Source organism: Lepidochelys kempii, chromosome 21, assembly GCF_965140265.1.
Source record: "Lepidochelys kempii isolate rLepKem1 chromosome 21, rLepKem1.hap2, whole genome shotgun sequence".
In the NCBI taxonomy this organism is placed as follows: domain Eukaryota; kingdom Metazoa; phylum Chordata; order Testudines; family Cheloniidae; genus Lepidochelys; species Lepidochelys kempii.
This window is the reverse complement of record NC_133276.1, coordinates 11,039,911-11,067,863: the sequence shown is the minus strand read 5'-3', so window position 1 is coordinate 11,067,863 and position 27,953 is coordinate 11,039,911. Positions and strand designations below refer to the sequence as shown.

At 45.8% G+C, this 27,953-nt stretch overlaps 2 protein-coding genes across 5 annotated transcripts in view; one reads left to right on the top strand and one right to left on the bottom strand.

The window, feature by feature from the left end:
- The first annotated feature begins 1,096 nt into the window (after positions 1 to 1,096).
- Positions 1,097 to 11,920, top strand: TAF11 (TATA-box binding protein associated factor 11). Of its 2 annotated transcripts, none has more exons than XM_073320337.1 (5): positions 1,097 to 1,365; positions 3,056 to 3,204; positions 3,699 to 3,786; positions 4,077 to 4,173; positions 5,293 to 11,920. In XM_073320337.1, exons 1-5 carry the CDS (start codon positions 1,123 to 1,125, stop codon positions 5,421 to 5,423), a joined length of 708 nt encoding a protein of 235 aa, XP_073176438.1. In that variant the 5' UTR covers positions 1,097 to 1,122; the 3' UTR covers positions 5,424 to 11,920. The 2 variants fall into 2 exon arrangements, with proteins under 2 accessions (XP_073176438.1, XP_073176436.1); XM_073320335.1 differs by having other exon boundaries at positions 3,053 to 3,204.
- Positions 6,033 to 27,953, bottom strand: part of BLTP3A (bridge-like lipid transfer protein family member 3A) — a 57,401-nt gene continuing 35,480 nt past the window's right edge. For 2 of the 3 annotated variants that reach the window (XM_073320332.1, XM_073320333.1), the window contains 13 exons: positions 27,295 to 27,381; positions 26,449 to 26,613; positions 25,634 to 25,788; positions 24,437 to 24,578; positions 23,571 to 23,764; positions 21,208 to 22,763; positions 19,530 to 19,726; positions 17,177 to 17,331; positions 16,921 to 17,071; positions 14,192 to 14,457; positions 13,112 to 13,220; positions 12,442 to 12,557; positions 6,033 to 10,828 (listed from right to left, as the gene is read on the bottom strand). In XM_073320332.1, coding sequence (XP_073176433.1) covers positions 10,703 to 10,828; positions 12,442 to 12,557; positions 13,112 to 13,220; positions 14,192 to 14,457; positions 16,921 to 17,071; positions 17,177 to 17,331; positions 19,530 to 19,726; positions 21,208 to 22,763; positions 23,571 to 23,764; positions 24,437 to 24,578; positions 25,634 to 25,788; positions 26,449 to 26,613; positions 27,295 to 27,381 — 3,419 coding nt within the window. In that variant the 3' untranslated portion in view covers positions 6,033 to 10,702. Of the gene's footprint in view, positions 10,829 to 12,441; positions 12,558 to 13,111; positions 13,221 to 14,191; positions 14,458 to 16,920; positions 17,072 to 17,176; positions 17,332 to 19,513; positions 19,727 to 21,207; positions 22,764 to 23,570; positions 23,765 to 24,436; positions 24,579 to 25,633; positions 25,789 to 26,448; positions 26,614 to 27,294; positions 27,382 to 27,953 lie in introns of those variants that run through there. The other variant, XM_073320334.1, reaches the window with a different exon arrangement.

Here is a 27,953-nt window from a genome sequence, read left to right as displayed (position 1 = left end):
CCTACTCCCCAAACTCCCTCCCTCCCGCACCTGTCCCAACACCCCCCTACACCAACCCCCATGCTCTCCCTACTCCCCAAACTCACTCCCTCCCCCACCTGTCCCAACACCCCTACTCCAACCCCCATGCTCTCCCTACTCCCCAAACTCCCTCCCTCCCCCACCTGTCCCAACACCCATACACCAACCCCCATGCTCTCCCTACTCCCCAAACTCCCTCCCTCCCCCACCTGTCCCAACACCCCTGCTCCAACCCCCATGCTCTCCCTAGTCCCCAAACTCCCTCCCTCCCCCACCTGTCCCAACACCCCTACTCCAACCCCCATGCTCTCCCTACTCCCCAAACTCCCTCCCTCCCCCACCTGTCCCAACACCCCTACTCCAACCCCCATGCTCTCCCTAGTCCCCAAACTCCCTCCCTCCCTCACCTGTCCCAACCCCCCCCTACTCCAACCCCCATGCTCTCCCTAGTCCCCAAACTCCCTCCCTCCCGCACCTGTCCCAACACCCCCCTACAGCAACCCCCATGCTCTCCCTAGTCCCCAAACTCCCTCCCTCCCCCACCTGTCCCAACACCCCTACTCCAACCCCCATGCTCTCCCTACTCCCCAAACTCCCTCCCTCCCCCACCTGTCCCAACACCCCTACTCCAACCCCCATGCCCTCCCTCACCTGTCCCAACCCCCATGCTCTCCCTACTCCCCAAACTCCCTCCCTCCCGCACCTGTCCCAACACCCCCCTACACCAACCCCCATGCTCTCCCTAGTCCCCAAACTCCCTCCCTCCCTCACCTGTCCCAACCCCCCCCTACTCCAACCCCCATGCTCTCCCTACTCCCCAAACTCCCTCCCTCCCGCACCTGTCCCAACCCCCATGCTCTCCCTACCCCCAATACTCCTCCCCTCCTACCTGTCCCAACACCCCCACTCCAACCCCCATGCTCTCCCCACCATACTCCCTCCCCTCCCCATACCAAGATCTCCCTACCCCCAATACTCCCAGTCTAACCCCTCCGCCCACCCCAGAGACCCCGTCCCCCGAGGGCTGTTGCGTTGCCATGGAGACAGAAATCTCCCGGAAGTGGCGGAGCGGGGCGGCCCCTCCACGGAGCCGCCGTAGTGATGGCATCATCAGAGCGCGCCGTCTCTCCGGCGGCCATGGCGGAAGCCGGGGAGCGCAGTCGTGAGGAGAGCGGGGACCCGGGCTCGACCCAGGAGACGTTTCCGGCTGCCTCGTCGCCCCCAGGGCTGGGGGTTGCCCCCGCGGCCTCCGAGGAGCCGCCGGCCGCGGCAGAGAAGAGCGAGCGGGAGGCGGCCGAGCCCGGCGGGGGCAGCGAGCCCAGAGCGGACTGCCCGGCGGCGGAGGTGAGGGGCGGAGCCCGGGGCAGAGGTGGGGGGTCGGGTTAGCTCTGGGGGCAGAGAGAGGGGCAGGGGCGGGGGCGGGCTGGCGATGGAGTGGGGGAGGGGCGGGTGGGATTACGGAGCTGTTGGCTCTTACTAAGGCCCTACCAAAGTCACAGCCACGAAGGGCGCGTCACAGCCTCTGAAATCTGATCTTTTGTGTGCTTTTACCCCATCCTATACAGATTTCACAGGGAGACCAGCGTTTCTCAGAGTGGGGTTCCTGATCTAAATTCCCTCTAAGCTGCATGGCACTGGGCGGCCGGAGGGAGAGAGGGCTGGGGGGAGTCCTCTCTCCCTGCAGCAACCCCAGGGCAGCCTGCACCGCAAACCCCTCATCCCCAGCCCCACCCTGGAGCCTGCACCCCCAGCCAGAGCCCTCATCCCCAGCCCCACCCTGGAGCCTGCACCCCCAGCAAGAGCCCTCACCCCCTGCACCCCAACCCTGTGCCCATCTGCCCTAGCTGTCTCCTGCACCCCAAACTCCTCATCCCTGGTGACCACCCCTCAGAGCCCGTGCGTCCCCTGCACTCCAACTCTCTGCCCTAGCCTGGAAACCTTTCCTGCACCCCAAACCTCTATTTCTGGCCCCACCCCAGAGCCCTCACCCCTCCCCGCATCCCAACTCTCTGACCCAGCCCTGAGACCCTTCCCACACTCCAAAGCCCTGAGCTCCACCCCTGCCACACATCACCTCTATATTAGTGCACATAACAAAATTCAGTCTGCACAGGGATGTACAAAATTAAAGAGAACATTGGTCCTGACCCAAAAAGGAGTTGTGGGGTGTGTGTCATGGTATAGCCATCCTTACTTCTGCACTGCTACTGGCGGCAACTCTGCCTTCAGATCTGGGCTCCTGGCCCCCCAGTTCTGAAGGCAGCATGGCTGCCAGCAGCAGCACAGAACTCAGGGTAGCAGTACCACAACCCCCCCTACAATAACCTTGCAACCTCTCCCAACCACTTTTTGGGTCAGGACCCCTACAATTACAACACCGTGAAATTATTTTAAATAGATGAAATCATGAAATTTATGGGTTTTTTTTTTTTTTTTAAAGCCTGTGATTGTGAAATTGACCAAAATGGACCATGGATTTGGTAGGGCCCTAGTTATTTCCCCCTGGAAATTTTCCTCCAGCTTCTGCTGTGTCCCAGGGGCTTTGATCTGAAGTGCAATCAGCTGCTGTGGGCTTATGCCCTGTGTTGTACTTGTGGGTGCCTTCAAATCATGAGCTTTTTTGTACATCTGGTGACACTATATGATGCTGCTAGCATTGTGTGGGTAGGCAGTCCATTCTTTTTCTCTCTCTCTTTCTCTCACACTGTATGGGTGAGCAGAGGCTGTCCGGAATGGAAGGGTGTAAGAAAATAATTGAGCATTAGGAAAGACTGAATTTCCAGGCAAAGGTAAAACTAAGTCAGCCACACAGTCCTCTGATTTGTGTTCGTGGTCACATGCTGTTGTAACAAAGCAATAGCAGCCAAACTGTGCTTGCAGATTAAAATCTGGGTTCTGTTGGTTGTATATTTATCATAGTGCTATGTGGATGCTTAATAGCACTGTACGCAGACTAACCCCTGAGTACTGAGAGCTGTAGTTTGGAACTGAATAACGGAGACCTTCCCAGAATGATGGTAATCTCTTGCAGCAGGTGAACAGCCAAGAAGGCTTGGAATTAGCCTCAGCTGAATCTGAGGACTCTACATTGCAGTCTTCTGCAGCTAAGAAGATAAAAATAGAGATAAAAGAGAAGAAAGAGAAGAAGCAGAAAGTAGATGAAGATGAGATTCAGAAAATGCAGTGAGTACACCTTAAATTCCTAATTCATGTGATGCCAAGTTTGGTTACCGGACCTTGTCTAATTATGTTATGACAACTTGCTCCTCATCAGACTGAGTTTAGCTCACCCAATTCACTGCACAGAGCTTGCTGCTGGAAATAACAAGTGCTATAGAATGTAATATGCACTGTCATGGCTTATTAAGCCAAACACTGGAACCTATTCTGTAACTGGTTGGTTTTTTTGATCTTTGCCTTGATAAAGGAAGATCTGAGTCCCAGTTTGTAAAGCAGAACAGTTACTACTACTTGGCACCCACACCTGGGCATTAGCTAAGTAGGGCACAATCTACCCCCTCCTTTCAATGCTCTTCTTTATGCCTCATAAAATGTGTTCTAAAGTGGTACACTGTGCAAACAGACCCTACATGGGTTTGGGGAACCTTTCAGATTGCTTTTTAAGGTGAAAAAAGTCTGTCTTCTGTCATAACTGATTTGTTTCCTCCTTCCTCCAGAATATTGGTTTCTTCCTTTTCTGAAGAACAGCTGAACCGCTATGAGATGTACCGCCGGTCTGCTTTCCCCAAGGCTGCTATTAAACGGGTAAGATTCTGCAAATCCTCAGTCCACAGAGGAACATATGAGGTGAAAGAGACAGCTTGGCATTTATAAAAATAAGTGTACAGAGCATCATTGTAGTTTAGATCACAGTTTAAGTGCACAGATTTTCAACTACAGAAGAGGTATTAAGCAACCTTCACTCATGCTGATTTCAATAGGTGCGGCTCAGCATTTCTCATGCTTAGTTTAAGTGTTTTAAAAAAAAACCAAAAAACCCAAGTATTCAGCTGCAGGGAAATTTGTCACTTAATTTTATCTTCTTTTCTCTCAAGCTGGTCCAGTCCATTACTGGGACTTCTGTGTCTCAGAATGTGGTTATTGCCATGTCTGGGATTTCCAAAGTCTTTGCTGGGGAGGTGGTAGAAGAAGGTGAGTGCAAGACGAATATTTTAATAAGTGTGTGTGGGTGGTGGTGGGGGAGAAATACTCTACAAATATATTGTTTAAAGATTATTAAAGGAGCAAGGAAACCTTTTGAAGTGAGATGACATGGTGGTTTCAAGGTACCTAACAACTTAAAGAAATGAAGACAGTTTTTACAGCAGTCTTCCTATTATGAAATGGGTGTCTTCAGGGGCAAAAATAGATGCCTCACGAACCCTGATTCTGCTATCAGCAAGGAATTCAGCACAAGGGAGGTGACATTTAACTAGCATAAATCCATTCTTCTGAAACTTCATCTCCATTGATTGATGAGCTGAGATTACTATATGAAACACTACATTGAAGGGTGAGCTACTGAAGTAGCTGTTTAGAAATGTTTACAGTACATCTGAAGGGGAGACAGTAGTCTGTTGGTTCAAGCCACCCAATCTTTACAGACTTGTTATTAAAATACTTGGCCTTTACCTGTAGAGGTGGTATTTTGCTGGAATGATGAACCCTGTTTGTGGCTGTTTCTGCAGATTACTTCTGTTGCATGAGGGAATTTGGATAAAAGCAATCTTGTATCTTTGAGATGAGCCTGTGTATGTGGCAATTGGAGTGGGATGGATGCAGTGATCCAATAGGTCCTTTCCATCTCTACCATATATGCTCATCTCCTGTCTCATGTATTAGTCCCTATACATGTGCTCCTCAAGTTAATCAACCCATGAATATTTTAACAGGTCAAAGTAGAAAGGGGCATTGGCAAGTTGTTGGATGTTCTAAGAAATTAAATAACCTCAGCTGTTCAATAAAATGTAATTTTACCAGTTAGGGTGTGTTTATAGTCTCCTTCACTGAGTGTGGACAATGAGACCCAGATAAGTCAGTTTCACTCTGATTCTTACATATTGGTAAAATGCTCCTCAGTTGGCATTATAGACACTGCAAGGAAACGAATTCTAGCTTTTTTTGTGGATGTAAAGTTGATGAAAATGTTTATGAATAGTATAACTTACTTAGTTAAAGCTGAAATGTTAGCTTTTACTATCTGAAAGCCTCTTTGAGACACTTAACTGTGACAACAGTCTGATAACAATCACTGTTTTTTGGTTTGTTTAGCACTGGATGTGTGTGAGAAGTGGGGAGAATTACCACCTCTTCAGCCCAAACACATGCGTGAGGCAGTCCGGCGGCTGAAGTCACGGGGGCAGATCCCCAATTCAAAGTATAAAAAAATCACCTTCCATTGAAGTGAAAACTAGAGAGCAGTTTAAGAAGCAGGAGACCCTGGAGAAGCTGGAAGAGAACAGACTACTAGATATAAACCATATCACCTCAGAGCTGCTTAAGCAGAAAGCTTCCAAACCTTCTGCACTTCTAGCGTCTGCAGTATTAACTAATGCGCCAGTACTAAAACAACCTAAAAGAGAAGTTTCTTAAAACACAACTGAACTGAGTGCATGTGGCCAGTTTCTCGGACTATGAAATGCTTCCGTATACAACTTCTCCACGATTTGTGGTAGACAGATATGAAAAATTACTGTTGTGGTTAAAGTTCAGAATAACTTTGAAACAGCAGTGCAAATAGCAGCCTTGTTCACTTAAGTTTGTATTTTAGTACTAAACTCCTGGAAGGAAAGGCCTCTATATTGTATCATGTCCATAGGAGTCCTTATTTCAACATGCACTAGCCAACCTCATCAAGTGACTGCTTAAGTTTGGTTCTCTCTTTAAACACTTCCTAAGCAACTTGCAATAAAAGGTGCCGGTGGTAGAGAGGGGCAATAACTGAACCGGAAATGTTGTCCGGGCCATCAGACTTTATATGACTATGTGAAACAGAGCTAAACACTTCAACAGAAAGGATAAAAGCCTTTAATGCAATAGGCTTTTTACTTACAGAGAGGGGTGGGGGGGAGTGAGGGCTACTCCTATAACAGGTATATCTATAGTCTGTATAGAAAGGGGGATTTGATACAATGAACACTTATTAAACTTGCTGTTCAATTAAATAGCTTGTGACCTGGATTTGAGTAGTCCCTTCCATTCTCATTGACAGGGCAGATGAAATGTCACTGATTGTATGACTTAGCATCCATCCCCCCGCCAGTTTATCTGTTAATCCTTAAGTAACATTGAGGGGGCTGTAGGGTTTTAGTCTGTCTCTGGATCCGTGCAGGCACTATATTCCATAAGCAGTTAAAGGAGTACTGAAACAATGCCCTACCAGTGGTATCTTATACTGTGTGGTGATAGTCGCCCACCCTCCCACAGCCTTTAGCCTTGTGCTATTCAGCCACGTTCTGCACTTACTGGAGGACTTAAGAAAACCAGCTTTAGAGAAAGCAGACATCTGACACAGTAGAGGTTAAGTTGAGTGGGTTTTTTTTTTTTTAAAAGGTGGTTCACAGAACCAAAAAAATGCACTCATGGAAATGTCAAACTGCAACATAAAATTCCAATACTGACTAGGTCTTAAATTCAAGTCAGACTTCTATCCTGTTTATAAGCAGATAAGAGTGGTGCCCTCAAACTCACAAGAGCTACTGCACTCCACACTCATTTCTAATGTAATACTGCAGTTATAAGAATTAATTTAGCTCATTTAATAGAACATACAACAGTAGAGCAAAGTCTTCAAAAATCAACCTTCCCATAACACTTAAAACAAAGTAATATTTTATCAACCTCACTATCTTTCCCCCGGTCCAGCTGCTCCCTTCAGTCCTCAACAGTGCGGAAGCTTTTATACAACAGGGAGCCCCGTGAGGCTCTGATAAGTAGGGTCCCAGTATTGTACCAGAATACAAATAAAGAGAAGCACCCAGTTTTTTCCTGAACCTAGCCCTATACTGACTGATGCAAGCCCCTGTGGTCACACTATGGGAAACTAAGTTCCAGCTCTGTTTAGGCTGCAGTGGCGGATGAGAAAGGGAAGTAGCTTCATGCCACTGCAGCTAAATAACAGTGCTGTGCACAGCCTTCCCCTATCACTCCTTTCATAAACTGCTAAAAGACTCTGAACATCTTAAAGAAAAAAAGGGGGGGGAGGGAGGAAGTGATTTTCAAGCACACTGTGATTAAAGCAGTGGGATCAGCATCCCCTCCCTCACAATAGCACTTGCAGCAGTACCCTTACTTCAACAGGAAGAGATGGAGTGTGCATATAAGCACAGAAGTTGGACTAAAGAATGTTAACCTCCATTTATATGAAAGTGACCAACAACCTCACCTTTGCAACAAAAGCTTGGACTTTACACACTCACTTCACAACATTAGATGTCTTTTACACCTACAATTAGCTGTTGTACATTAGTTTCACAGCAAGTCTGGTTACAGATAAATGGATGCACTACAGCATTAGTGCCGGTCTTACGAGAAAACTGTTCAGCTTAGTGACAGGGTGATCCTCACCACAGGAGATAATTCTTGCATTTCTAAAACCCCCTTTTCTTTATTTTAAAATTATTCTGTGCATACAGAGGGCAAAGGTGGTGGAGAAATACCCAGTTGGTCTATCCCCATACTACTGCTCAAAGTTAAAGTGCAGTCTTCTGGTAACAGATTCTCTGCCCATCGGATCAAACAAGGGCTGCTACCTTCGAGGATGTTTCAGCATAGGTAGTAATGCACATATAACCTATCACAGGAGCTGTTCTGAAGAGGCGTAGGACAGGAAAGATGCTTTTGCGGAAAAGCAGTAATATTCTCCTACAGAGAGATGGTGGACTATGCCCCCCTCTTCCAGGGACAGAAATGAATGTATGAAAACGACAGCAGCCAAACAAGATATAATACACAGTAGCCACCACAGCTGACTTAGATGAGGAAAGACTGTACCACAACTGCAAAGCCTTCTGGAGTTCCAGTACCCGACGTTTGCCTCAGGCTAATGCTCAGCTCAGGTTGTTTGTTTAAAACAGAATTTTCCCTTCAGAAGCAAAATAATTTCTAATTGCCAGCTCTCAGAGCACGCAGTGAAGGTCAGGCTCTTGCGGCTGTTGCCATACCTGTTTTTAGGCATTGGGCAGTTGGACCTTGACAGACAAGCAGATGGCAGAGATAGTGTCCTCCATCTTACAGCAGTAAGGCAGTGCTGTCTTGGCCCGCAGGCTACTGTCTTTTCAATGTACTGGTCAAAGACTACAGTGTGCCATTCAGTTCCATCTTCTGCCTAATTTAGTCAAAAGATTTTGAATTTAAAGTTATCCCAAGAACAGCAGCTGTCTGTGTTGGGTTCTGGCATCCTGTTCATCTCCTCTCCTTTCTTCCACACCCTGACTTTGGAGTGACATCTGCATGGAATTCATGGTTGGCTCTTTCCAAGCCATTGTTCTTTACCCTCTCCAAATCTAAACCATCAAATGAGCAAATAAAAACATGCATCCTTCCTCCCTACAGCTGAAGAGCTTAAACTACAAATTCCCTATTAAAGAGAAACACCTGATAGGTCCAGGATTGAGCAAAGGAACAAATATGCAAGGAAAAAAGGTTACATTAAAAGTCCTTTTCTTCCTTCTGATCACCCCCGAGACCTTAATTCATCAAGATGGGTGGGGATCATCTGTTTGTTCTACAGGCACTAGAAAAAGTGTTGTATGGATTACAAATCGTGCATTAATACAAATATAAGATACATCTGGAGAAATCCAATCCATAAAAAGTTTGAAATGCATTAAAATCCAAGAGACTCAGAATAAAGTGCAGTGGGTGGATAGTCTCCATTCTGACACGTGTATGGTTCTGTCTTAAATTGTGCCGCTTACTCTTCCATCCAGCACTTTCTTCTATCACTCTCTCTCGCTCTGCTGGATTCTATCATGTTCTGTTTATTCCCTAGTTAGTTAAGAAGGACACACATGTATTTGCTTCCTCACCCAGTGCCAAGACTGTGCACTAGCTCAGCCAAGTAAAGTGAAGAAATAGCAAACTTATCAGCCTTTAGAAGAGCAATTGATTCCTGCAACATTGTAAAGGGCCTTTTCATCAATAACTTCTTTTCATGAACTCCCACGTCACCTTCTATTAGGTTTTCTTACCTGCAAAAGCCATTTAATTTTAAATGAAGAAAGTCACACTGTGGCTTTGGCCACTTCACCTTCATCACGGAAGCATCCTGGAGAAGGTGAGCACTTAGCATCTTCTAAGAGTGAACATTACCCAGCTGCTGTTTTCACTGCCTTCAGAGAACTAGCGGAAAGCAGCCAAGGTAGCCAGAAGCCACTCAGGAAAAGTCTGAGTGTCAGCACCCTGATGAAACATACACCATCAGCCCCTAGCGGAACTTCCACATCACTTGATTCATCTCTAGCTCAAAATACATGACTAGGTTGGAATATGCGTGGTGGTTGTTGTCAGTGCTTTTCCTCCCATATCAGTCTGTGAACCCCTGTCAGATATGTCTGAGTGTAGTACACTTCACAAAGGGAGATTACAGGCCTTCTTCCTCTCCTACCTCCTAGCCTATAAACTCTGCACTCAGCCTGAGTCAGTTCAAGAAGCGGGGGTCAGTTCAAGAAGCGGTTAAATCATCTTTCGTTAGGAGAGGCTGGATTTCTCCCTCTTTAGCATGGAGAACACTAAGCTGAACTCAGCCCGTGGTTTCAGCTAATGAGCGAGGGTCATTTTTCAAACTGGCAGCCTTCACACAAGGCTAAAGGCAATAGCCAGAGTATATGGACACAGCGTGAGAGGTGGGGTTCAGGGACAGCAGGTGTGAACAGGGTGCCTTCCTAAATCTAGTATCACATGGCTTCGTTCTGTCCTGGGACTGCAAACTGTTGGGTCTCTTCTAGTCCCCTTTTCCACTTTGTACTTCACTAGACAGGCTGCGGGCGGGACATCTGCAAGTCATGTTCCCTCTCCCTTATGGGGAGAAGTTATTTCCATATCTCTCACAGCCAATCACCCTGGCATTTCCATCCCATCTTCTTCCACATCATACACACTCACTAAAAAACAAACTTCTTCTGCCCTGTTTGACTATGCTTAACTGGACAAGTTGACATTATTGCTTTTGCCTGTGCTCTTTGGTGAGTGTGTTTGGGCAAAAACACCCAGGAAGATAGCAAAGGAAGTACAGACACCCACACCACCCACCCTGTAAACCAACATGAACAAGGAAGCAGATGCAATGGTGGTGTGACAGCAGGCCAGCAACACCATTGTAAGATGACTAGACAGGGGTGCCTGGCTCTTGACTACTGTTCTGCATTTTGTGCTTGCAGACTAAGCACTGCAGTGGTTCAGTGATATAGAGTGTAGCACCGTACTGCCAGGACAGAGGGAAATGGCTGCAAAACCAGAACCAGATGGCTCCTTGTTGCTCATTTCCCTTCACCCAGCCAGGGCCTCCTCCCTTTCTACCCCACTTAGAGTTCATCCTGCAATTGCAATTAGGTTTCCATTCCCCAAGGCGATTCCTCTCTGCTGATGTTGGCCTCTCAGCAGCAGTTTAACAAACTAGCCGCCGGGATGCTGGTGGTGATCTCTGCTCCTCCTGAGCAGCTGCAGCCTTGGGCCTCTGCTGTCAAAGCTGGAAGAGGGGATCGTATTTCCTAATTTCCTGCAGAAGGCGCCCTATGTCCAGATTGGCTTCTGCTAGGGCAATTTTCATGGCGTGCAGCTCCTTCTGCAATGCTGGGGCTTCCTTTAGCTACAAAAGAGGAGGAGAGAAAGAAGATTTTGCAAAAGGTAAAAAGCAAAGCAGACCAGACTGATGATTTCTCACAGTACTGTCAAATTGGAATATGAAACCAGGAGCTTGGAGACGGCCTGCAGCTACATGCCAGAGAGCAAACAAAGCCTACTGACATACTGATTCCATTTGGCTTTCTTGCAGGAGTAGCTGCTGACAGATGCACTTCCAACTGTTTCCTAGAATACCTTTTCTAACCATTATTATATTCAGCCTGCACAGTCATCAGTGGCAGTCTAATGGTCACCGATCTCCATGGATTCCCACCCCACTTCTAGACATGTGAACAGACTTGCAGCAGGAAGGGATTTTCCTGCACAACAATGTGCATCACCCAACTATATTTGCAGGGAAGGCAGAGGGACAAATATTGGGCTCCATTCTGCACCCTTACATATGTGAATTATCCTTATCCTCATAAGCAGGCATACTAAAGTTAACACGACTCCTCATGTGAGGACACCAGGAACCTCTCCTTAATTCAGTCACATCTGTTTCTACCTCCTTGACTGAAGCTACCTATTATACATATAGCCCTCAGAATCCCTTGCACGGCTTCACAGCATATGGCAAGGCTAATGTCAACAATGTCTTGGACAATCATGTTTATTTATGGGTCTTCCTTGAACTGTGTTATTCTTTCATTCAGAATTTAGGCCTCAATCCTGCTCCCACTGACTTCAGTAGGATCAGGAAATTAATTACTATTATTGTATTACTGTAGCACCTAGGGGTTCCAGTTGTGATCACCAATCCATTATGCTACGTGCTACACACCCACACACAAAATCAGAGGCAGTCCCTGCCCCGAACAGATTACAACCTAACTAGATAAGGCAAAGAGTGGGAAGGGAAATAGAGGCACAGAGTGGAGAACTGACTTGCCCAAGGTCACTCAGCAGGCCAATGGCAGAGCCAGGTCTCCTGAATCCCAGTTCAGCACCTCATCCACAAGACCACATTGCTTCCTTCAGCACATTTTTCAATAGCCAATTATCAGATTATCTAGTAATGCCTGTGTAAAGGAAGGGCAATAAAAAGTGGAGGTTGTTTTTGCTTGTTTGCGATACACAATTATTTGGGTTCCAGATGTTTGGATCAAATAAAATGGAAGATCATATTAAACAGTGAGAGAATTAAGCAGAAGGCTCCATGTTACCTGGAAAGTCTCATGTCTGAAGGACTCATTCTGTGGTTGCTTACGACCTACTTTCTAAAAGTCCCCGCATCTGAAAGAACATCTTCCATTCAGGGATTGGACAGGTGGCCGAAAGATGAATCCCCTCAGAAAACAAGGTTCGTGAAAGTGATCAGGAGAGTTTGCTGCAGGGTGATGAAGGTATTGCTTTTGATTCTGGGTTGAGTGTGAAAGGTGGGATGGGAACTGAATCCTGATTACTCTCACAAGAGAACATTAGTGTTTCCTGTCTATAAACACCCTTGATAAGGAAAGAGACATGCATGTATAGGCCTTACATTTCCCAACCCTGTATTTTCTCGTCTGCAGCCAGCTGTCTGGGACACAAGCTATTGTCTATTTGTCTGGAAGGAAACATGCAGAAATGGCTTACCTGTTGTTCATGTACTGCTCCTGCTGGAACTGCCAAGAGTCTCTTTACTGGGACCTTCTTTTCCTTCAGACCTTGCTCAGACTTTTTCTTTAAAGATAGTCCCTCCTTTTGTGCAGCTTGAAAGCAACACAGAAATACTCATATGTTCACTTATACCATGAAGTACTTTTCATAAAAGGGTCTCCAAATGCTGTACAGACATAAGTATTATCCCCTTTTTAAAGATGCCTGTACTGATGCACAAAAAGAAGCTACTTGGTCAGTCTTCACAAGTCAGTGACAATAACAACCAGAACCAAGAAACTTCCAGTCCCATTTTAACAATTACACCAATGCTGCCTCGAGCTTCTAATTTATAATCTCCAGCAAAAGTTTGTGAACAAGCAAGAAGCTACACCAGTAGGTGTGGATGCATATGAGAATATTGCAGTATTGTAGGAGAGGGGTGCTTGGACATAACAGGGGACATAATATTCTTAGCCTGTTCCAGCAGAAGTGGTTGCAGAGAATAAGGGAACACTGGATGCTGATCAGATACTCCAGCTCTAGCCTCACACAGCAGAGGCAGATTTCAGTTCCAGTCTCTACCAGCAGGAATCACTGCAGAGTGTTCTAGTCTCCAGTAATGGTGGTGAAGGAAGGAGAATCAAGGCTTCTCTACTTTACTGACCTGTTACTGAGAACACTCCATCATCACTGCGCATCACAACAATATGATCCACCACCAAGGTTATGGGGATGGTGCCAGGAGAGGTAGGGTACACCCGAGGGCTGTCATCCTGCAAAACAAACAACAATTATCAGCTGCCACGTACAACTCTGAAATAGGGCAATGCAGCAAAGGATTTCCTCGCAAGCCCTCACAGTAGCCATGTTACTGCTTCTGGCATTTCCAGATCCCATCCAGGGCTGACCATTAAACGGAAGAGAATGCCTTTGCACAAGGGCTTCATGTAACCCTTAGTTATCTTTGCAGAAAGCCTTCTGGGTGGCAAAACGGAATTCAGTCACAGCCCTGAAGACAACCTGGGTCAGTCTCTCACCACAAACCCCCTGAAAGCCACATCTCATAGTTACTATCTTGCATGTCCCAGATTCAAACCTCCATCAAAATTCATCAATATTGGCCCTTAATAATCTGCAGATGTCCCTGCTGCTTCATAGTAAGCCTAGCCCATGCTTGTCTGAGAAGAGACAAACCAAAGGAAGGGGCACGTAATGGTCGTACGGAGTATGACGAAGACACGTGGCTGGTTACAGGTGGGTTATCAGACATCTCTCTGCACCAGGTGCCCTCTCTCACTGAGTAAGTGGCAAGAATACTACCACCACCCAGTTCTTGTACAACTCTTTCCTTCTGAAGATCTCTAAGGGCTTCACAAAGAAGGGGTAAGTATCATTGTCCCCATTTTACAGGTGCAGATGAGAAGAGTGGCACAAAGGGGTCAAGCGAGTTTCCTGACACTGCAAAGCACGTCGCTGGCAAAACTGGGAAGAGAACCCAGGAGTTTCAGACTCCCAGTCACATGCCCTGTGGTCAAACCGTTACACTACGATTCCAAGGAGCTACCTGTTCACCATTAAGGTCATTGTAAAAGAGGCAGAGGAAAGGGTAGAGAACCATTCTGCACACTTTATTAAGGAAATGGCACCTCTCCAGACAGCCACAGTTCTCTTTCACTGGTAGAACCTTACCCACAGCTGAGCCCTGAACACCCCCTTTTCCCTGCCAATGCACACACAAACACACCTTCAGTGTAATCTTGGCATCCACCATTTCTATCTTCATGGGAATCACCTCAGGTACCATTTCGTCCTCGAGGAAGGGTCCGAGGTTGGTGAGGGAGGACATCAGGAGCTCTGCACAAGAGCTGTGGATCAGGATGTGAAGGAACCCATTCTGGACAGCGAGAGGTGAGTGCACAATGGCGCTCGGTCCTATTTCAAGTCGTAAGCACACTTCTGGCTGGGTCTGATTAGATTCTGTGGCTAAGAGCTTCTCTACGCTTGGATCCCCTAGAGGCACAGAAGAAAATCATAGCGGTGGAGGACTGGATGGTATCGGCCATAGGCTATAGGCCTTTAGGAGACATGCAGCCTACAAAGCCTTTCATTGCTCAGGCACTGGATGAAATCCAGTCCATGATAGTAGTGATCAGGAGTCCTGACTGGTGTTCAGTACAGATGTGAAATGAGTTTGAGTCCAATTTTCAAATGGACAAGTATCCACATCACAGAATCCACCAACACAATTGGCCACCTCAGTGGCAGTCACGTGAGCCCCCAAATTCACCCCTCTGCTATGTCAGCTCCAGACCATTTCAGTGTTCTTGAGGACTCCACAGCACCTAAAATCTTACATGTATCAGGCAAAACTCCACTCTCTAATTAGGGACGTTTTCTACAAGACAAGAGGCTTTTGCATTCCAATTGAATGCTATGTAATTCTGTGACTTTATTATGCCCCCTAATGGCAAAAGGATGTATCGCTATCAAGGGGTATCACTAACACGGTAATTGCTACTCTTTCTTTCTTTCTTTCTTTCTTTCTTTCTTTCTTTCTTTCTAAAGATTTCTAAGCTTGAACTCAGTGCTGGTGAAACACCCCAGATTAAACACACACTGAGTCTGAAGATGTCCGTTTATCCACAGCACAGATAACAGCATCAGGAGCAGCAGTGCAAACTTCCCCACATAGCTTCTGTAAGCATTATTAATTATATGCATTACTGTAGCATCTAGGAACTCCAGTCAAGAGTCAGGTCCCAATTGCAGTAGGCACTGTAGAGACAAAATCCCTACTCCAGAGAGCTTTTAGCCCAAGAGGTCACTATCTGACCTAGATGGAGCCACCTTTAGGCATGATGGAGAAGTTCAGTCTCCAAGGCCAATTCGATCCTTGGTTTCTCAGCTGAGGTTACCAACAAGGGGCCCCACTAGTGTTATAAAGCTGGAAGGGACCACAGCAATCATCTAGTCTGACCTGCATAACATAGGCCATAGGACTGCCTTGCATCGATTCCTGTTTGAACTAGAGCATGTCTTTTAGAAAAGCACCTCATCTTGATTTAAAACTTGCAAGTGCAGGAGAATCCACCACGACCCTTGGTAAATTGTTCCAATGATTAATTACACTCACTGTTAAAAATTTGCACCTTCTTTTAGTCTGAATTTGTGCCAATTTAAATACCATACAAAAGTCCAAGTGTAGTACATCAACACTATCACCATTATCAACCAAACTTGTAATCTCATAAAAAAAGATACCAGGTTAGTTTCACAAGATCTATTTTCCATAAAGCCATATTGATTGGCATTAATTACATTACTCTACTTTAATTCTTTCTTCATCAAGCCCTTTACCATCCACTCCATTATTTTGCCCAGGATCAATGGCTGACCTGTAATTACCCAGGTCAACCTGTTTACTCTTTTTAAATATTGGCAAAACATTAGATTTCTTTTAGTTCTCTGAAACTTCCCCAATGTTGGAAGACTTATTTAAAAAAATCAGCATTATAGTCCAGTGAGTTCCACTGCCAGTTCTTTTAAAACTCTTGGATGCAAGTTATTTGAACCTGATGATTTTAAAATGTCTAGCTTTAATAACTGCTGTTTAAATATCCTCCTTAGTAACTGGTGGAATGGACAGTATTTCATCATCATATGGTGTAACTATATCATCTGTCTTTTTCCCAACTATAGAAAATACATTTATTGAATATTTTTTCCTTTTATGCATTATTATTGACAATTTTTCCATATAGGAATGGACCAATAGCATTGTTAGGATTCTTTCTATTCCTAATATACTTGAAAAAGTCCTTATTGTCCTTAGCTCTGCTAGCTGTAGATTTCTTCTTGTGTCATTTTCCTTCCCTTATCAATTTTCTACAGTTCCTAGCTTCTGCTTTCTATTCATATATACATCTCCCCAATATATTTTATAGCTGCTTTCATTTCTCCTCTAAACCAGGTTGTTTTTTCAACCAATCTAGCCATCCCTGAGAGTGGAATTGTGACTTTTGCAGCATGTAGTGAAATGTTCTTAAAGACTTCCCAATTATCATTCACATATTTCTGTTTAAACTCTTGCTCCCAACTGATTTGTCTTATAATTGTTCTCAACATTGTGGAATTGGCTCTTTTAAAGCACAAGTATCTATCTATCACTGATTTAGACTTTGTTCTGTTTGGACATAAAAGCGTAATCAACTGTGGTGGAGGAAGCATGATGTGGCCACCTGTCCACTGGGAACTGAGATTGGATTGAGAGCCACCAAAACAGCCATGGAAACAACTTTTGGACACTGGATTTGAACCACTGAGACAGAGGCTCTCAATATTGTTAACATTTCACATACATTGGTACTGCACATGAACACTGAAAACAATATTTATAGTTCATGGCTCCCTAATAACAGCCAGTGACTGACGCTCTGGTTTCAAAGCCAGCAGATCCAAAGGCCAGCATCTTACCCACACAGCTGCTTTGTAGATACTGCCACATTCCAATATTGCCCAACTGCTCTACAGTAACCTCCATAACTTGTACAGCAAGTGACAGATCATCACCTCTTGCCTCTATCCCGCAGTTCACCTCATTCATTTTCAGCACCAGAACAGAGACCTGAAACGGCAAGTCACAGTACCACTTGTCAAAATAGCTACATTACCCCCTTTGCAAGCTTCCTTTAAAGAAAGATTTTACGGAGAAGGAGGAAAGAAATCTGACCAGCTGAAGGCTAGGGTCTTCTCCACTCTGAGAAGCTGAGCTGTTCATGTCAGGCGTCCCTCTATCCTTATCTTCTGCCATTGGGCTCGCTCTGCTGCCTGCATCATGAAGGTCCTGAAGAAGTTGTCCCGGGGTGAGGGAATCCAGGCTAGGCTCTGAAAACAGATTATGAATACTCAGATTCAGTTCCACTTTGCCACCTTCCTGAAAACCATCAAAATCATCTTGGATTGATTTAATTTAAAGATAGGGAGCTCAAATGACACATTTATTGTAATCCCCAACACCACACTTTGCCCTTCTGCAGCACCTTTACAAATATTCCACCTACCTATGTACTTCTATAGCACTAATCACCGTAATATCCAAGTGCCTTAGAATTCTAACATGAATACAAAAGGATCACGCTGCTGTCCTTCTCGCCACCACATCCCCTTCTGAAACCCAGGAGGGCTGTCTCTTTTTGTTATATTTAAGTGTATTTATTTGGGGGAATGGTAGGCTGAAGAAGTGGGTTCTGAACATTGTGTTCTGCAGGTCCAGAGATTCATGGTCATTGTGATTCTTCCCAAGAGTGATATGTATAGTCACAGACCAGCTGCCCAGGGGCTGCCTCTTGCAATCAATCTCAAAGTTGGCACTCCCATTGTTCCAGAGGAACATACCCATTACAAGAAATTATGACCATGCAGAGTGAGGCACTCATGTAGTGTGGGTCCAGCCATGAAGGGCTTTGAAGAGAAGGACTTTATATATATCTTGATTTTAGTAAAGCTTTTGATACTGTCTTGCATAACCTTCTCATAAATAAACTAGGGAAATACTACTTAGATAGAGCTACTATAAGGTGGGTGCAAACCTGGTTGGAAAACCATTCCCAGAGAATAGTTATCAGTGGTTCGCAGTCATGCTGGAAGGGCATAACGAGTAGGGTCCCACAGGAATCGGTTCTGGGTCCGGTTCTGTTCAATATCTTCATCAATGAATTAGAGGATGGCATAGAGAGTACACTTATAAAGTTTGTGGACGATACCAAGCTGGGAGGGGTTGCAAGTGCTTTAGTGGATAGGATTAAAATTCAAAATGATCTGGACAAACTGGAGAAATGGTCTGAAGTAAATAGAATTAAATTCAATAAGGACAAATGCAAAGTCCTCTACTTAGGAATGAACAACCATTGGACACATACAAAATGGGCAATTGCCTAGGAAGGAGTACTGCGGAAAGGAACCTGGGGATCATAGTGGACCACAAGCTAAATATGAGTCAACAGTGTAACCCTGTTGCAAAAAAAGCAAACATCATTCTGGGATGTATTAGCAGGAGTGTTGTAAGCAAGACATGAGAAGTAATTCTTCTGCTCTACTCGGCGCTGATTAGGCCTCAACTGGAGACTTGTGTCCAGTTCTGGGAGAGACATTTCAGGAACGATGTGGACAAACTGGAGAAAGTCCAGAGAAGAGCAACAAAAATGATTAAAGGTCTAGAAAACATGACCTATGAGGGAAGATTGAAAAAATTGGGTTTGCTTAGTCTGGAGAAGAGAAGACTGAGAGGGGACATGATAACAGTTTTCAAGTACAAAAAAGGTTGTTAAAAGGAGGAGGGAGCAGAATTGTTCTTCTTAACCTCCGAGGATAGGACAAGAAGCAATGGGCTTAAATTGCAGCAAGGGAGGTTTAGGTTGGACATTAGGAAAAACTTCCGAACTGTCAGGTTGATTAAGCACTGGAATAATTTGCCTAGGGAGGTTGTGGAATCTCCATCATTCAAGATTTTTAAGAGCAGCTTAGACAAACACCTGTCAGAAATGGTCTAGATAATACTTAGTCCTGCTATGAGTGCAGGAGACTGGACGAGATGCCCTCTCGAGGTCCCGTCTGGTCCTATGATTAATTAATCAAGTCTCTTAACTTCCCTGTGAGGTAGGTAACTATCCCTCCCATTTTACAGATGAGGAAACAGAGGAAGTGACTAGTCCATAGTCATGCAACAAGACTGTGGCAGAGCTGGGAATAGAATCCAAATCACCAAAGTCCCAGTTCCATGTTTTAACCCCTCTCTAGAATTAACTCCACATTTTGAGTGTGCCAGTGACCATATCATACAGATACCAGTAAGGTTCTCTTAGCCTGCACTTGCCCTACAGCTTCTTTCATGGAGAAGGCATCTCAAAAAGCAGTATCGGAGAGATTCACACAGGGTGAACTGCCCAGGAGCGAGTGACCGACAGGATCAGTTAGAGACAGACATAGTGGGATCCCTAGTATAAATCACTCCATTAGCTACATCAGAGATCAATTTGGCTGTGTGAACTAATAATGGAAGAAAGCATACAGGCAGTTCTAGTTACCAGGGTCCATGAGCATCACGAAGCCATCACTGCTATCACTGTCCACAGACAGCCTGTCCTCAGGGCAGTTTCCGTCTAGGGAGGTGGCATCAAAGGAATGCTGGGATGCAGTCCTCTTCATGGAGAAGAAATGCATTCGGCGGCTGCTGCCGCCCACAGGGGTTGCTGCCCCCTCTTCAGCTTTAGTCACAGGCTCCCTACCAAAAACCCACAAAAACAGATAGCTTAGCCTCCAGGCACTAAATTAATTATCACAGTTACACTATTTCTATATTAAACAATACAATGTTATCAGCACAGCTTGTGGCTTCATTTAGAATGGTCAGGGATGGAATGGTGGGCAAAGCGGAGTGAAACAGAAAATTTAATCCTATTTATCCACAGCAGAGACAGTGACAGTGCAAGCTTCCTGCAATGCCCCATCCAGGCATCTCAGTCCCCTCCCGGAGGGGCCACCTCTGCAGGAGAGAGAAAACTCTTCAGTTCGTGCCTTCTCTGCTGTATCTACCAGCATGGGGACCTGTTATATTTAACCTAATAGTGGCTTGTGTGGACACCTGTCTACAGGGACTCAGACTGAGATCTACCCAGACATTTCACCAAGGCCACTCAACAGCCATCAGGTAACTAGGATTGAACTAGCAACCTGGAGATGAAACGCTCCAAGTCGCATTACCAACTCGCTGCACTATCCCAGCCACCCTAGTCCCCAGCTCTCTGTATTACCTCGTGAAGAACAATTAGCACGGGACCAGCTGTAGACACCAACTCACTAAGAACTGAACTGGGAATCACCAACACATCCCAAAGGCAGTTAAACACCTGTTGGTTGGTCAGAATTTTAGGTCATGGCCAACCTGGGCTGCACTGCACTGATAACAAAGAAGTGAAAGGTTCCTGTATCCCTTGAGCCATCCAGTCCTCAGCAGTCCTTACCCACTGACGAGTCTTAACTTCCTGCACCTCCTTCATATGGGGGACAGAGAGAAAGTCACAGGAATAGTGAGAAGGGAGAAGTGGGCTTACACTTTCAGGAGGGGATGGTTAGGAGTCTAACCATACAACACCTGATACATGTTAGTCACATCATTTATTGCACTACTAGAAGATGCTCAGATACTACCATGATAAGCGCAGTATAAGAACCTACATTGAATAGAACAAATATTGGATTTACCTACACTACCTAGAAGCATAGATTCAAATTTTTGCAGTAGCATCTACAATATACAACACAGTTTACTATGCACCAGTGTTTCAGATAAGACCTTAAGAACCAGGGTCCTGCCTTCTCTTAAACATTAGAATCATGAGATCTTTAAAAAAAGAATAGGGATTTGCCCAGGCATCCTTGACCAAAATTCCTTCCTACTATTGCACAGCAAACTGCCTGCTGCCCTCCACCCCAGAAGTGGCTACGTTACAGCAATGAAAGGTGCTAGAGACTATGGGAAGTATAGGATCTTGGATCCAAGCCACAAGCAAGAGGAAGGAAGCAGTCAGCCAACATTTTGCCCCCTTCCCAGAAAGTGAATGGCCTATAGTTTTCAAGTGTAGAGTCAGAGGGAAAGATGGACTTCTAAAGGGGAGAGGAAACGTGGATGTGTCACTGTTAAACTCCACCCCCACCTCAGCTTTGCTGTTGCTGTTCAGAAGGGTGAGAGGAGAAATCACTCACTTGGTTGGGGGTAGAGAGAGCATTTTCTCCACGGTAGAAGCCATCTTCTCCCGGCTCAGGCTGAAAGCATCTTTAGTTATAGACATGGCTTCCTTTGTGAGGTCCATGGTCACGTGCAGGGCTTCCTTAGTGGCATCCTTAGTCATATGCAGCGCGCTTGATAATTCTACCTCTAGGTTCTTCAAGGGGATGAGTTCTGCCTGCTCCTGGAGAAGGTCGTCTCCACTCTCTAATGGCAGTGCATCTGAGGACTGTCTGGAAGAAAGGGCAAGAGTGGTTTGAGGGTGGCTGCCGGGCTCGCTCAGTCTCTCTGTATCCAGGGCTTCTACGGCTTCATGTGCTTCCTCAACTGGGCCCCTCTCCGCCATGCTCTTGCTCTGTGGATCTGCTGGGTCAGCTGCTCCCAGAGCTCCATCACTCAAGGATCCAGGTAGTCTCTCTGGCAACACAGTCATGCTCACATCCGTGTTTTCAATCCCGCTGTCTTCCAGGACTTTTGAGGGGCTGCTCGATTCCTTCTTTGACCTGGCATCTGATTTAAGCTCCTTCTCTTCAGTAGCCAGCCCCTCCCTGCTGTCTGAGGGTGAGAGCTCAGATTCTATCAGGCTCGTTGTATCAGAGTCCATGGACCTGGGTTCCGAGCCAGAGCCTGGGATGGGATGCATCAGCAGGGCCATTTCAGCACTGTTGAACATGATGCCCATACATGCCGTCACGGGTTCTAACGAAGATCCAGTCAATTCCTGTGTATCTTGGGCCAATTGCACCTGCAGTGTCTGCAAAATCTCCTTCATCCTGAGCAGCACCAGGTATTGGTAGTGGTTGAGCCGCATTTTCACATGAGCGGTCGAGTACGCAAGCATGTGAATATCCGCAGAGGCTTCCATCTCTTGAGCATCCTCTCTGCCATCATCACAGTCACATTCTCCCAAGATGTCCTTTGCCTCCGGGACCTTATTAATGCTTTTCAGGTCCTGCTCAGTCTTTGATCTTTGGCAGAGCCCAGGCTCTCTGGTATGGTCCTGGTATTTGGCATGATTACTAAAACTAGCAGAAGGCTTGATTTTCAACTCTGAGGCAGCAGAGGCCTGCAGCTTGGACACCTGAGCTTGCTCCCATCTCTTGGGAAGGCAAGCCCAAATGGACAGGGGGAAAGGGTCAATAAAGTTAAGGGCTCTGCCCTTTGAACTCTCAGCCCCCTCAAAGTCCAGGGAGATCTGGGTGAAGTAAACAGACCACAGGTCTTCAGAAGCGGAGGTCCTCCAAGTTGAATGGGCAAAGCCAGTGCATTTCTGGGCTCTGGCTTCCACCTGATATGCATGGCGTAAGAAGAGGGTGTGGAGGATGCTGAAGTTGTCCTGAGACTTTGGGAACTGGGTGTAGGTGGAGTGGAAGAACTCTGAATTGGCAAATCTGCGAAAGATGTTCTGGAGGGCTGAGCAGCTGCAGTGAGGGTCATAGCGCGAGTTGGTGGCAGTCATCTCCAAGGTGTGAATGGAGAGGGCGTTGGGACGGTCCCGGTGATCAGTTACTTTCTTCTCCACCGGGATACTAAGCTTCAGTGAGGGGGAATAAGTAAGAAGGGGAGAGATAAGCAGCCCATTCTATGAAAGTATATTGCACTCAGCACAGTGGTATCTGCGCTCTCTCTTAGCACATATTCTGAGAATGACATACATTCAGAACAACTGTTTTTTTAAAGTGTAATTTGTTCTGAAAGGTGAAAAGGTGCCAGCCCAATAGCACCAGTGACTGAAGTCCTTTATTTATTAACCACAGCTTGGGCACCAACAATGCAAGTTTATCCCATCCTGCTTCCACCCGTGTGCCCACATCTGGAAGGACCCACCTCTAGGGGAGAGAAGGGAATTTTGTCTCCAAGGCCCATTTGGGCCTAAGCCTGCTTTCCACGACTGCCAAGAACAAGGCTAGCCAGCGCCAAAAGCAGTTGGATTTCAGTGCTGTAGACATTTGTCCACTGGGCACTGTGTGAGACTCGCCAGCTCATTTTATATAGGCCAACAGCCATCAGACAGCAACAACTTTCAATTACTACTGCTTTAACCGTCTTCGAATTGGCAACCTAGATGAGAAAGACACAATATACTACTACACCCTTTAGCCATCCATTCCTCCTCTGAAGCACCAACTTTCCTGCTTGCTCCAGGCTGGCTCTAAGCATGTGTTCTTCCATCCACAGATCACAAATCTAAATTAGCAGCAGTAGGGGCCAGTCTAGAAAGGTGGAGTTTTCATTCTCCTCTCATTCTGGGCTGCCATTGTACCTTGGTCTCTCACTTTTACCTTCAAGAAAGGGAGCAGGAAACCACTGCAGACTAGGGCAGGAAGGAAGTGAATGGTACCTTCAGCCTAAAGCCATCCAGTCGGACATCAACATGCTCATCCAGCTTTCCCGAGTCCTCCAGCTTGTAGATAGCTTTGAACTGCTCCAGGCTGCGATAGAGATCTAGGAAGAAGAGATTCACCCAGAGCACGCTCACTGCATCCAGAGTAAACATCAGGCCATTCAGCTGCAGGTACAGGTTTGGGCAGGGAACTGGAGAGGATGAGAAAGGGGCAATGAATGATGACTCAAAGAAGCTGAAGTGGTTTGAGCATGGCTAGCTAAAGCCTTTAGAGAAAGCATTCACCACAGGCCAAGAACATTAGGGTGGCAGGGGAAGAGACCACACACAAACTACACTGTAATACTGTCCACTGGTAAGGCTGCCTCATATTCAAGGATCTTCAAGTGCTTTATGGACATTAATTAAGATGCACAACACCCCTGTGAGATGGATCCCTATATCAAAGGGAGAAACTGAGGCGCAAAGGCAAAGTGACTCAGCCAAGTTCACACAGTGAGTGAGTGGTAGATCCAGGCAGAGAACTCAGATTATCCTGATTCCTGCACTAGTGCAAAGAAAAGAACCAGGAGCCCAAGACTTGAACAGATAGAAACTGGGGTATATTTTCAGTAAGCACGTCGGCAAATTATTGTCACACAAATTTAATCCTCCCTCCTAGGGGGAATTTACCCAGGATTCCAGAAGAGTGCAAAAAATCAATATATACAAAGAGAGAGGAACATCATGAGACTAAACAAGAACAGAGATGCAGAGAAACTGACTCCCTAAGTAGCTGTAAGGTGATTATGTATCAGGAGAGTTAAAGATGGGTTGGTTCCTTCGGAAGTTTACCAAGTGAGGCGCTAACCTTATTGCATTACCTGGAAATTCCTGATTGTCTGGGAAGTAATACTCTGTGAACTCGATATGAATTGCAGAGACCTGGTCTGGAAGGTTGAGGGATTTCCTGCTGCAGGAAAGCAAGGTGGAAGGTTTCTTACTCTGCTGACCAGCTGTGGAAACCTGAACAACAAAGACAAGTAGTTGCACTGGAGTCAGTTAGAAAAGTAACTGTTCATATAGCACCACCCTTTCCCACATTCATCCTCTCTCAAAGATTTATTCCTGAATCAAAGGGGCTCAGTTTACAAAATCAGAAAAATTGTCTTTCAAATTCTAGTCCCTCCAACTCAAACCGAGATCTGAAAATCCAGCTGGGAGCTTTGAATTTTCATGCCTCCTGCATCACCACCGATACAAGATGGGGCAAGGAGACGTTAATGGACAATTGTATGGATAGAGACCAGGTAGGTGGGTGAAGTAGTATTTTTTAGTGGACTAACTTCTGTTGGTTGAAGGGACAGAAGTTGGTCCAATAAAAGATATGGCCTCACCCACCATGTCTCGCTCAGATCCTGAGACCAACATGGCTACAACACTGCCAACAAATTCTATTAATGACATGAGGCAGAACAGAATCCATCTCACTCTCTCGAAACTCTGCAGGGTTTACAGGAGGGGAGTGTGTGTGTGTATATGTGTGTGAGTGTGTGTGTGAGAGAGAGAGAGACGGACAGTGTGTAAAGTTTTCTGAAGCATCTGGTATTGGTCACACTGTCAGAAACAGGATTCTGGACTAGATCAATCTTGGGTCTGATCCAGCCTGGCAATTCCTATGTTGCTGTCAGTGAAGACACTTACCAAGAAACCCTCTCCCAGCCTCACTAATTTCTCAAATACATAAAACATCATTTGCTCAGAGCTGGGCTAGGGTTTGATCAAGGTGTGGAGGGAAAGCCTCCCCAGCTTTGTAGTGTGGGCTTCAACAGAAACTCAGCAGTTTTGGCTGCAATTTGCTTTGAGTTTTGGGGTTCTTTTGAGCCTGTGTTTAGTTCAGCAGATATGAGCAATATCTAACAGAGACCTGCCAGGATCCATGAATGCTGCAGCTACAGATTCTTGTTTGGCTCTGGTTGCACACTAGGGTTTTCGTGGTTTGTGGTTTAACATGGTATCAGATGGAATTGTTCCAAAACTAAGATTGTAATCTGAACGATGGATGAGAGCCTCCTCCTGACCTGATGAATGTCTAGGTCATCCACTCGGACTACCATGCAGCTGGATCGGAGACGGTTCCACGAGGGGTGCCGTAGCGGCAGTAAGCTTGCAGGAGGTGCCAGTGTTTGGAAGCAGCCTTTCTCTGGGGGGCTTTTGTGAGGACTGGACAAAATGTCTGGGGGGGAAAAAAGTTAAAAATCACATCAGCCACAATTTAATTAATCTCCTTAGAAACCAGTTGGAGCTGTTAAACATCACACCCACAAGAGGTCTTTAGGAGGCACATGTGTTTATTGGTTAGAAATAATGGTCCCAGAGTTGGATACAAATGGGCAAGACTATGTAATGAAAGCCTATGGCTTTATGAGAAAAGAATACAGTCAAAGATCTGTGTACCCTGTGGCAAAATCAACCTAAATTCGGCAGCAAAGACTCAAGGATTCTGTGTCACTCAGACAGCTTCACATACATTCAAACATAGAGGGGTTTCCTGGACTAGCTATGAAAATGAATACCACAATCTGTCCAGAAGTCCCATGTGTCACTCATTTGAATATTAAGTTCATTGTATTTTACTCTGTCCCTATATTTGCAATTTTTCATGTGCCACAGATTTTTGTACTGATAATTCATTGCTGCATTGTACAAGTTGCCAGGGGCCAGAGCTGGAGGTCTGCTGGGGCATGATTGACCCATCATCTGCTTTTAGAGGAAGTAGCCCCTGTGGTAGGGGTGACTATCTTTTGCCCAAATCACTAGTAAGTAAGTCTGTTAATCTCTTTCATAAAGTGGATACAACTGAAGGAAAACCCCCAAATTAATCCAACAGTGCTACCTGGTTGCTTTTTGAAGGGGGACCTTGGAGTCTTAGTGGATCCAGCATTAATTTCTTCACAGTGCTTCTCCATCTTGCTTTGAAATTCATTCACCAGCTTCTTTGCCCACTCTCCCCGAGTCTCCATGGTCTCACAGTACTTCACCCAATGCTTGCAGGAGTCTCCTGCAGAACAAACAAACAAGGTGGCTTTTGAGAGGAGGTTCTTGTGGCTTGGATCAGCACCTGACCCCTTAGCACCCTTACTCACACGTGCACCTTTTAAATGCTCTCCTCCAACTGGGACCACCACTGACATCTGGCCATGGAATCCTGCATGTGACTCCCTGTTAAACAATGCAGGCTTCCCCATAGCACAGCTGCCCATGCCTTCAAGGGTTCCAGATTGAAGAGTTTCTTTGCAGGTGCCATTTCTCCTCTGTAAGACTACCACCATTTCCACTGTGAGGGGTCCTGAGTTACACACAACTGCTGCTGGGTTCCTCCTAGGCCTCATCCCTTACACTGAAGCCCTTTCAAGCTGACCAGCCTCATATAGGAACCAGATCCACAGCTTAGGCAACGGGAAAGGTGGGGGGATTTAACCTTATGACTTTATGACAGAGAGCAAAGTGTTCCCTTTCTTGTAGCCTGGTTCCTTTTCTCCTTAGGGGTAAGAGTGCCATTCAGCCATAAAGAAGTGAATTGGGTTAGCCCTGCAAAGAGAATTCAAGTCACAAGACCTCTCTGCACAACCTTCCTCAGTCTTACCTGCCTGCTTCAGCCCACAGTCTTGTAGCAACACGTTTCCTCATAATCTCTCTTTTTATCCCCTTCATGAATGAGGAAAGAACAAACTCCCCTTACCTGTCCAGTGGAAGGGATAATAGTCAAAAGCCATTCTCCTGAAGGTGAGCTGCATTGCACCTCCCATCACCCCATGCTTTGAGGAGCCTGTGGAAAGACAGAATAAAGAACATCTGCGTATCAGCTGGGCAAGCCAAGTCCTAACTGAGGGGAATTCAGAGCAACTTTGCATAACTCCCTGAGCCGCTACTGTACCAGCATCTCACTTCGGTGTTAGGGGGCACTGTACTGCAAGCAGTACCGGTACCTTCTTTTACACGAAACGTAAAATCTTGCTCATTAAAGGATTCCACCTCCCTTTTTACACCAGAAGATGTCAATCCTGGGGCCGCGGCTAAATTCTAATTAGAGTCATTGCTTTCTCTCTCTCTCTCTAATATTCCCCCTGAGGTTTCAGTTGGCTATATAAAGTGGTGTTCTCCATGTGCTGTCCTGAATAGCTGGGAAAGAATTGATAAGCACTGCTGACTAGTTGCCACATTCCATTCCAGAGGTGACTGCATTTCTGTGATGCAGAGTAATCCCTGTATATATATATATGGTACAGTTTGCAAAGCACTTTGGGATTCCATGGTATGAAAGGGGCTATATAGAAGGATACCATTTTAAGGTAAGATGCAGCAGTGATTATACTTCCTTTTAGGTTTGGCAGCATCTCC

Bases quoted from the DNA above. Each gene is read 5' to 3' on its own strand.
- TAF11 (XM_073320335.1), top strand. From the start codon at position 1,123: ATGGCATCATCAGAGCGCGCCGTCTCTCCGGCGGCCATGGCGGAAGCC. The intron at 3,205-3,698 runs GTGAGTACACCT...TCCTTCCTCCAG, and splicing joins GATGAGATTCAGAAAATGCA to AATATTGGTTTCTTCCTTTT. The intron at 3,787-4,076 runs GTAAGATTCTGC...TTTTCTCTCAAG, and splicing joins CCAAGGCTGCTATTAAACGG to CTGGTCCAGTCCATTACTGG.